This window comes from Orcinus orca, chromosome 1, assembly GCF_937001465.1.
Source record: "Orcinus orca chromosome 1, mOrcOrc1.1, whole genome shotgun sequence".
Classification (NCBI taxonomy): domain Eukaryota; kingdom Metazoa; phylum Chordata; class Mammalia; order Artiodactyla; family Delphinidae; genus Orcinus; species Orcinus orca.
Genome location: NC_064559.1, coordinates 163179580 through 163190442, shown reverse-complemented (window position 1 = coordinate 163190442; position 10863 = coordinate 163179580). Strand labels below are relative to the sequence as shown.

Below are 10863 nucleotides of genomic sequence, written 5' to 3'. Positions count from 1 at the left end.
AATTGTTTTCGGTTTGTTTTTGTAGGTCGTTTTCTTCTCTTGTGTTTCCTACTTAGAGAATTTCCTTTACCATTTGTTGTAGAGCTGGTTTGGTGTTGCTGAATTCTCTTAGCTTTTGCTTGTCTGTAAAGCTTTCAATCTCCATCAAATCTGAATGAGATCTTTGCTGGGTGGAGTAATCTTGGCTGTAGGTTCTTCCCTTTCATCACTTTAAATATATCATGCCACTCCCTTCTGGCTTGTAGAGTTTCTGCTGAGAAATCAGCTGTTAACCTTATGGGAGTTCCCTTGTATGTTATTTGTCATTTTTCCCTGTTGCTTTTAATAATTTTTCTTTGTCTTTAATTTTTGTCAGTTTGATTACTATGTGTCTCGGCATGTTTAACCTTGGGTTTATCTTTCCTGGGACTCTCTGTGCTTCCTGGACTTGGGTAGCTATTTTCTTTCTCATGTTAGGGAAGTTTTCGACTATAATCTTTTAAAATATTTTCTGAGGTCCTTTCTTTCTCTTTTCTCCTTCTGGGACCCCTATAATGTTGATGTTGGTGTGTTTAATGTTGTCCCAGAGGTCTCTTAGGCTGTCTTCATTTCTTTTCGTTCTTTTTTCTTCTGTTCTGTGGCAGTGATATCCACCATTCTGTCCTCCAGGTCATTTATCTGTTCTTCTGCCTCAGTTATTCTGCTATTGATTCCTTCTAGTGTGTTTTTCATTTCAGTTATTGTACTGTTCATCTCTGTTTGTTTGTTCTTTTATTCTTATAGGTGTTTGTTCTTTAATTCTTCTAGGTCTTTGTTAAACATTCCTTGCATCTTCTCGATCTTTGCCTCCATTCTTTTTCAAGGTCCTGGATCATCTTCACCATCATTATTCTGAGTTTTTTTTTTTCTGGAACATTGCCTAGTTCCACTTCATTTAGTTGATATTCCTGGGTTTTATCTTGTTCCTTCATCTGGTACATATTCCTCTGCCTTTTCATTTTATCTATCTTTCTGTGAATGTGGTTTTCTTTCACAGGCTGAAGGATTGTAGTTCTTCTTGCTTCTGCTGTCTGCCCTCTGGTGGGTGAGGCTATCTAAGGGGCTTGTGCAAGCTTCCTGATGGAAGGGACTTGTGGTGGGTAGAGCTGGGTATTGCTCTGGTGGGCAGAGCTCAGTAAAACTTTAATCCACTTGTCTGCTGATGGGTGGGGCTGAGTTCCCTCTCAGTTGTTTGGCCTGAGGTGACCCAACACTGGAGCCTGCAGGCTCTTTGGAGGGGCCAATGGCAGACTCTGGGAGGGCTCCTGCCAAGTAGTACTTTCCAGAACTTCTGCTGCCAGTGTCCGTGTCCCCATTGTGAGACATAGCCTTCCCCTGCCTCTGCAGGAGATCCCCCAACACAACCAGGTAGGTCTGCTTCAGTCTCCTATGGTGTCACTAGTCCTTCCCCTGGGTCCTGATGCACACACTACTTTGTGTGTGCCTTCCAAGAGTGGAGTCTCTGTTTCCCCCAGTCCTGTCAAAGTCCTGCAATCAAATCCGTCTAGCCTTCAAAGTCTGATTCTCTGGGAATTCCTCCTCCTGTTGCCAGACCCCCAGGTTGGGAAGCCTAACATGGTGCTCAGAACCTTCAATCCAGTGGGTGGACTTCTGTGATATAATTGTTCTCCAATTTGTGAGTCACCCACCCAGCAGTTAGGGGATTTGATATTATTGTGATTGTGCCCCTCCTACTGTCTCACTGAGGATTCTTTTTCTTTGGATGTGGGGTGTCTTTTTTTGGTGAGTTCCAGTGTCTTCCTGTCGATGATTGTTCAGCAGTTACTTGTGATTCTGGTGCTCTTGCGAGAGAGAGTGAGCGCACATCCTTCTACTCCAACATCTTGTACCAGTCTCCTAAAGCTAAGTTTAAAATGGGGATAATGAAACTTCTTTCAGCGTTGTTGTGGGGATTAAATGTTATACTGTTTTGTATAGCATTTAGAACTGTAACTATAGATGGATGATGCTATTATTATAATACCTTCAAAATGAAACCTTGAGAAATGAAAATGGCTACACTGTAGATACCATGAAACAAGGATGCTCACCCCAAGATCACACAATGTCAAGGCACTAGGCAACCAAATGATTTACAGTGTTTACACATTCAGCCTGATGTACAACCTTCTCTGACTTTGTAAAGCCAATCAACACTGCAGGGCTGAGATCATCGTGCTCGTAGACTGTGATGGAGGGCCCTCTAATGGCTTTAGATATTAACATTTTCATTAAAAAGATTGAACAAATGTAGCTCTGTGGATTTATAAGCTAACAGCAAAGATTTGGGGTTCGTTAATCTTAGATAAAGCTAATAAAGCTAATCTTAGATTAAAGCTAATAAAGGGCCATTAATTATATCACTTCTAATAGTAATTCTTTAGTCAACTTTTCCATAAAAGTCATGTTCTGGGCATTTATTAGATCTTGCAGTTCTGAAAGACAAAATTACATTTTAAATTAAAACATAAATTATATTGAAGATTTGAATTGCACATATCTTCAGAGTAGTTCTTTATGCCATGAAATTAAAAATAATTTGGAATCACTCAAAAGAATGGTGCAATAGCAAAACTGTGGTTTTTCTAGACGTAGCCTTTCTACAAACTTGACTGTATGACTGGGCGATGCCTTGCTTCATTTCCATGGACCTCGGTTTCTTCATATTAGAAGATAGAACTCTAAGCCTAAACGTTTCCAAGGTCCTTTCCAACTTTTAAGATTCTTTGATTTTAGGCGGATACGTTATCCATTTTCTTTTAATACTAGGGCTCTGGCACAGTAATTTAAAGTCCATTTGAAGATGAATTCATAACATTTTATAAAACCAACCTTAGCCATCTGTAACAGAGATGGCTAGTCACTAACAAAGATTCGTGTTCTCCTTCCACAGTGTAGAATCTTGTGAAGCAGCTGTGCAATCAGGACTCCATTGAGCAGCCCCTCTTGGCATCAACGTAGGACCATATGACTAGTTCTTAAAGAAATGTGAGCAAAACCGATGTGTGTACTCCAAGCCAAGGTCAATTATCATGTGTGATTCTGTTTTTTCTCAACCTGTCCTCAAATGGATTACACCTGTGCTACTTAGAGTCACAAGATGCCAGAGCTACATGTGAAAGGAATCTGGGTACCCGAATTACCTGTGGGAGTTGAGCTGCTCAGGGGAGCCACCCAATCAGAACTGCTGCAGTGCACTTTGTGTGAGAAATAAACCTACAGTGTTAAGACACTGAAAATTAGGGGTGGTTTGTTCTAGCAGCTAGCTTTAATTATCCTAACATACTCTCCAAATCTGTGACGTTGCAATCTAATTAGAGGTTTTGCCTAAAAGGAATCTCCCTGTCTCTCTCTGTCTGGCGGTGCGGGGGTTGGGGGTGGGGGCGGGGGTTGTGACAGAGAGGATTAGTCTACTCATTGTTTTGTGATTAGGAGGATGGTTCTGAAAAAGGTCTTATCAAGATTTCCTTTTATTTTGTTACACAAAGGGAGTCTGATGTGGACAATCTTCTGGTTATTGATGGTTCAAGATGCCACAGTTACTGCTGAGTCCTAATTATGAGGTGTTTTGGAACAAAAGAATGTTCAATGATCGCTAATCTAGGTAAAATGAACTAAGCAGTGAACTCGCTTTCAGAAACTGTCCAATTCTTCCGCATTTTGAGGTGAACTTGTTAATGGGGGAAGGTGGGAGAGGAATCATGGATTATACCCAGTAACAGCTATCAGAGTTATTAACGGATAAGGTTTGTTTTTGATAGCAGGAAAAATATGGAAGACAAAAGCAAGTTTTTTATTTAGCTATATCTCTTTGCAAATATTACAATATTGTATTTAAGCTAGCATTCTATAGGAAGATAATTGAGAATCATTGATGTAGAAACACATCAGCAACAGTAAGAAAAACCATTATTACAGTACAAATTGGATTGTGGGACAATGCTGGTCTGGAGCTACAGGCTATAACGCTGGCCAATCAGAAAATTATAGCAAATGCTTAATTAGCAGGAATCCATAACAGCTGTACAGCCTCGTGGAATTAGCACTCCTAGGATTTTATTATACTTTGCCACCTAAATTACTTTCATTTAGGAGCCTGAATTCAAATTGGTTCTGTAAACAAGATGATGAACGTGGCTGTACTATGAGAAAAATTAGCTTGTGGAAATTGAAATTTTTTTTGTAGATACTAACAAAATGTAAGGGGTACATAGATCTTTATCTAGCAATTAAGCACCTAGGAATCTATTCAGAGAAATTTTAGAAGTGTGCAAACAAAAGTTATTTTTCATAGAAAAAGGGGAACATCTAAAGTTCATCAGTTGAAAACTGATCAAATTAATTATGGCAAATCTATACTACAGAATGCTATGTACCTCTTGCAAGGAATGAACAGATGTTTATGTGCTGAGATGGAAAGAAGTCCTCAATAAAAGGACAGACATTGAAGATACATATGTACTGAATATACACAAGTCTGATCCTGTTCTGTTTTTGAAATTGATAGGTTTTGCAGAAAATAAGGACTGGGAAGTTAAAGACCAGTTAATGAGTTAATTCTAAGGTGAGAATTTTCTGTTAATTTATACCTTTCGTATCCTTAGTTGACTGAATGTGAATTACCTTCATAATTAACATCTTCATGTACCCTACCCTCTGGCCAAAGACTCGCCACTCTAAATCTTTTTTCATTCCTTACCTCCATGCCTATGCTCTAAGATCACTTCCCTACAGAACATCTTCCCCAAATGTCATTTTGGTTTAAAGGCGATCTCTTCCAAGCAATTAATCTCACTGCTTACATTCTAGAGAATTCTCATTTATCTAAACACCTCTTACCCTTGAAGTCTTACAGGCATTTATAATCAGTTCAGTTTGTATCCTAGTGTCTTAGCTACCTATGTTAGGTTTTATGTTGCCCACTTATTAGGTAGTAGGTAGTAGGATTCTTGTGGAAAGAAAGCAAGACATTCATCTTTGTGCCCCTGCAATGCTCAACAAATGTTTGCTGAATTAATGGGGCATTGTTTGTAATTCAGTGTCCATGCTGCTAATGATTTAGAAAGCAACCAAATGATTCACCACTTTACTTTCAAAATTTTATTTATATAGAATCTTCAGAATGTTTCCCTTTAAATTTTACAAGCTAAAACCCCAAAGCTCAAAATGATATATTTTATGTCACAGTACATAAAATAAGTACAAGGAGGAGAGTTCAATCATTTTGAAAAAAAGCTTTAATAATTGTACAAACATTAATATTTACAATATTCTTTATTACAGATATAGACAACATGGCATATTTAAAAGCACAAAATAGTTGAAATCATTATATCTTATTACAGAACATTCCAAAATTCAAACCAATAAAGAAATCCATAAACACTGATAACATTTGGGGAAAACAAGAGCAACAGGTTTACCAATAATCATAGTAAACTTATATATAATACACAATTTACACATCAAATCCACAAATTCAAAGATATATATGACCTATCTATTTAAATCATGCTACAATCTAAATACTATTTTATAATCCATAGGTTGAAACAAATGTTCTGTGGTAACCTATGAAACAGGAATACAAACTATAAAATCATAATTAACATACTTCTTAATTCCTAAGAGAGTACCCCAGGAAACCTCAAAGACGGCAGATCAGGCATTTTTTGCTGAAATTAAAGTTCTTATGAATATATTCATAAATATAGTCAAAGGTATAAAAATAAAACAACCCAGATACCATGAGTTCATTTTACCTGTTCAAATTTAGTTTGGTATAGAGCCCCTGGCATAATCACAGCTTCTCTGGGATATTCTGACTTTCTCCTGACTTAGGGGAGATGACATATTTATTCTTTGCCTTGTTCCAGAAAGGATTTAAGGTAGCTTAGATTTAGAAAATACCAGAAAGCACAAATTATAGGTTAAATGAAAAAACAAGAGTTTGGGGGAACAGCGCACATAAAACCATTTAAGAAAAGGTCAGGAATCAAGCTAAAGTATATTACATTATTCTCCACAGTGATTTTCTGGAAATATTGCAAAATGTGGTATTAATTTGTAAGAAAACTATTAAACCACTGGTAAATTGGAGATGCATATCAAATTTCTTTGTTAAATTTTGTATTAACCCTGATGAAACAGATGATGTTACAAATGTATGTGCTTTTCTCTTCGTGCTTGTGAGAAAAAAGTTTTCCTAAATGTCATAATCTGTGACTCTATAGATTTAGTGCCTAGCTCTGGGTAGAGAAGAGTGTAGGTAAAAAAAGAAAAAAACCCCACAACATTTGGGTACCCTGACTTAATTTCTACTGAGAAACCCACCAACTGGATGCTTGTTGATGACCTGAGGATGGTAGCTACCTTCCGGGTGGCCAGGTGTCCTATGGCTCTTTTGTAGGGACAGAACAAAGCATCAGTTCTAGGGCCTCCTGACTGCATCAGTTCCTCCAGGTCCTCCAGCTCACTTCATTAGGACCCAGCAAGACAAAGAAGAAGGTAAACTGAAGAGCAGGAAGCCCACTCAGGTTGGCATGCTGAGACCACAGCCTCCTCTGCTGTCCAGATGGTCTGCATGTCACAGCCCTTGCCCCAGTCCTTTGGGGGAGGAAAGTTATGGAGAGAGGGCTGGGGCAGCATTAGTCAGCTTCTGGGAAATATGAATGGGTTTGTTCAACTTTATTCTTCAGGCCCTGCTTTCAACACATGACAATGAAGGATCTTGTACCTATACACTGTCAGGTAAGAAGTGAGGAAGTGAGGATGAAAATAAAGGGCTTGAGGGAAATGCAGGAAGAAAAGACGGCGGGACATGTGGCATGAGTTTCAAAACTATTGATTAAGAATAGAATAAAATATCTACCTGAAAACTGAAGTTAGCCGCAGCGGCCTATCGTTCTTTGGGGGATGAATGGTCCCAAGTAACACTCCTGAATTTTGGTCACATCAGTAAAGAACAAAGTTCAAGTCTATGGATCTAAAGCTGCAGGTACTGCAATGTTCTTGGCTGTGTGGCAAAGCTCCTCTAGGGTTTGTGAGGTGGGCTTATAGGGGAGAGGGTAGTGACTGCCATTTTCCCAATAGCACCCTTCATAGTATAGGCAGGGCCAACTTATCTATTAGGCACCAGGTCTCAGGCCCATAATACATTTAGAGGCCCCCCAAAATGTTTTAATTTCTTTTAAATTCATAAGAAAAAAACCAAACTTTTAGATTTAAGGATGTGTTTATATATAAAATTCATTTTATACAAATGCAACTGTAACATTAATTTCTAATTTTTTATGGAAGAAGAGGCCTAAGAAGGCAAAAGTGTCTAAGGCCTATGAAAGTCATAAAGCTGCTTTGAGGGCCAATGGTTCAAGGCTAAAATTACAGAGGGGTAAGGAGAGTCTGATCTTGTGGGTCTTATTCCACTGATTTTTCTTTTTTTGAATGTTACTTTGGGATTAGATTTTTAAGAGTGCTAGGTCAAATACGAGTGAAGTATTTGTGTCAATTTCCACCAGGCAAGCTGGAAAAGGAAAATAAATTAAGCTCATTATTTTATTGTCACTGTGCAAAAGAAAGAACCAAATCAGGATGAAGAGACTTGGATGTTTTCAAGTCCCATCTTCACTCTGTAAACATTACTAGAGGTAGGTTTCCCTCTGAGACCCTGCCTCATAAACTTCCTGCATTACACTGCCACCCTCAGCCCTAGACTTCCTCTGTGCTTCTCAAGGCCTGGCTCCTACTGCCCTCAGCAGGCCAAGGTTGGCAGTGACATGAATGTGGGCACCTGTAGTTACAAAAATGTTTTAAGAATATGATGAGAAAAAAAAAAACAATGAATGAGGGAGGAGGGGAGGAAGATATCAGATTTTAATATAGAATTACATGATGCAAAAAAAAAATGGGGAAAGATTTATATCAAAATGTTAACTGTGCTCTCTGCTTTTTAAAAAATATTTTCTCATAAATGTACTCTGTCATGAGAAAAAAAAGTATTATTTTAAAAACTGTTCTCTCAAAGCTCTAAACTCGGAATATTACCACCTTTGAGAGCTCCTCACAGTATGGCTTAGGTTACTAAATGTGGTGAACCACTAGCATGCAGAGGACCCAGACTGAGAACAGAACTTTTAACAATTTCCACTATTTTCCAACCCCAATTCATCAATATTACTGGGAAATGTCAATCAAGAAAGCTAACTAATACCACTTTCTAGGATCTGTTCCTGATACAACGAAGAAAGTATGTCAAAAGGAGGGGTAGAAAGGAACAAATCACTACCCTTTTACAGAATCACAGACTTTCTGCCCTTGAATTATAGGTGAAGATTCTGAGGTCCAGAAGTTTATGTGATCTTACCACTGCCACACAACAAAGCTGGTAAAAGAATTAGGGTAAGAACTCAGGTTTCCTGATTCTTGGTCTATAGCTCTAATAAGCCCAGTCCCAAAAGTAACTGCTTTGTAAGTTATGTTTCACCGTTTATCCTAAATACATATAGAAAAATGGAAAATACTACCATTTTTCTTTAAAAACATTCATTAATTTGGGAACTGTAACATCTCAAAATACAAGCTCCAGGTGGGTAAGTCCAACAATCAGAGTGAATCATAAGATTTTAGACCTGAAAGGATGCAGGGCAGATAATTTAGACCTCGGTTACACATGAATTTAGGCCCAGAGAAGGTAAACTATATCCCTCAAATCACAAGGTTGAGTCAAGACTCAGGTCATCTAAAACTGGCTCACTGCTCCTTCCAATACTGACTTATTTTCCTTGGATATTCATTAAACCAAAAAAGGTAAAAATACAGAATCATATGCAGATTAGAAGTAATAAAACTGCTATTAATAAGAATGCTTGGGAAAAGGACATAAGTCAATTCTTTAGTTAACAGAAGTAAACTAAAATCTATCAGAATAAATCAGGCAGCATCACTACTAACTTTCATTTGAAAACAAATTTAAATGTAAATCACAATTTTTAGTTTTATTGTTGTTTGAAGATGATGCAAGACCTTTCAATGTCTCAGGCTCATGCATTTGAAAATAAATTCTAAATGTTTGCAATTCTCTGGAGCAGGGTTTGGAAGATAATGGCCAGCAACCTGTTTTCTGTGAGGCTCATGAGCTAAGAATGGTTTTATGTTTTTAAAGCGCTGTTAAAAAACATAAAGAAGAATGTCTGATAGAGATGGTGTGTAGCCTGCAAAGCCTAAGTTACTGACTAATTACCCCTTTACATAAAAAGTCCACTGATCCCTGTTCTGGATTCAGCAAGTATTATGAAACGGGGCAGAATACATAATATGTCCTGGAAGGATTTTTTGTTTTTAAAATTAAGTCTGATTTATTTAAGTTTTATTGTAATCTGCCTCTTTTTCCTCATAGCAGGTAGTAGGAAAAAAAAAAAAGTCTAGTTTAAGAGTTATGATTACCTGTGTTCTAGTTAACCGAGCCTTTATCACACAAATGAACATAAGTGGACCTATAGTTGAAGCTTATTATGTTATGTATCTGAAATCCATACAAAATGTTTCAGCTGAGAAAATGGCATATCCTATAGTAGTGTCGTTATACAATAAAATGGAAGCAAATATCTGTAATTAAAAAACTGGTAATTTGATTCTCTCCTTTAGATCTCCTGTCTGTCTTGAAGATTTTTCTCCTGTTGCCTCCCCTGTCCTCCCACAGCATGTCCTTAGATTCATTAAACCAGCAGTTCTCAACCATGTTAATTACGCTGTGACCACCCACCCGTATCTCATTTGCAACCATAAACAAGCCTCACCAAAACACATGAAAACAATGGAAGTGCTTCTCACGAGACAGGAGATAGCAAAACTGGAATGACTAGTTCAGGGGGAAATAAAAATCTGAGACACAGTGCACTTATCAATCTGAAGACAGCAGGGAGGCTGCCCTTCAGTCCACACCCTGCTGACCAGCCGAGGAGGACTAAGCGCCACATATGAAAACAAGTTCAAGTCCATGTCTCTTTCTTGTCACATGGTTTATGTGGCAAAATTTGGATTTCGTGAACTAGCACACACACACAAAAAATCAAAGCTGTACCACTATTAACTAAATTACAATAATTTCAAGGCTATAACTCTGAAAGTACGGTCTACTGTGTCGCGGTTAAGACGTCTTACTTTAAAATAGTCACGTTAACAGCGCCTTTGGCTCCACAGCACACTTCTCTTCGGCCACTCCATTCTCTGGCTGGCTTTTGTAATTGGAAAGGAATAAATTTTCTATTTGAGTCAAGAATTCTTCAGCAATGAAGCAATTGGCCACTTTGCTCAGAGTTTTCCTCAGACACTCCAAAAGCTAGTTGAAAAGGAAAGTTTTATATTTAAACACAAAAAGTGGTGAGAAGAGGGTTTGCATCACTATCACTATTTTATCCCTTTCCAAATCTCCCATTTTCTAATGCTTAAACGAGAAACATTCTCCTTAAAGGTGATTGAGGATAGACATGTGTTTAATAACTGTACAGCTGAAGTGCAGGAAGCCAGTGCTGAGGAATGCTTAGCAAAGCTTGTCCTGAGCCCAGCTCAACAGAAGCAGCACATTCTTCAGTCTGCTACAAATTGTTTGTGGAACTTCTATGGGTTCCCAGGACCCCAGGCGCCTCCCAACTGCTGTCCATGTCCTCATCTGCCCTCACCCCACCCCCATCCTGGGGCAGCGCCTCTCCCCACAGCGGCCTTAAATCTAGGTATGTTAGTCCAGCACCTCCTTGGTGAGTAATTCTTTGAGACTGGGGGGTGGTGTGGGCATCAGGCCTGCCTCTTGCAGGGCCTGGAGCCGGGCCTCTGACTGGCATTTGTCCAGGC

The 10863-nt window shown here is 38.5% G+C and overlaps 1 protein-coding gene across 3 annotated transcripts in view; it reads right to left on the bottom strand.

Annotated features, from left to right (window-relative positions):
- Positions 1–5237: 5237 nt before the first annotated feature.
- MYSM1 (Myb like, SWIRM and MPN domains 1) overlaps positions 5238–10863 on the bottom strand; it is a 41180-nt gene continuing 35554 nt past the window's right edge. For all 3 annotated transcript variants that reach the window (XM_004273792.3, XM_033435401.2, XM_033435400.2), the window contains one exon: positions 5238–10354. In XM_004273792.3, the coding sequence (XP_004273840.1) occupies positions 10187–10354 (168 nt within the window). In that variant the 3' untranslated portion in view covers positions 5238–10186. The remainder of the gene's footprint in view (positions 10355–10863) is intronic.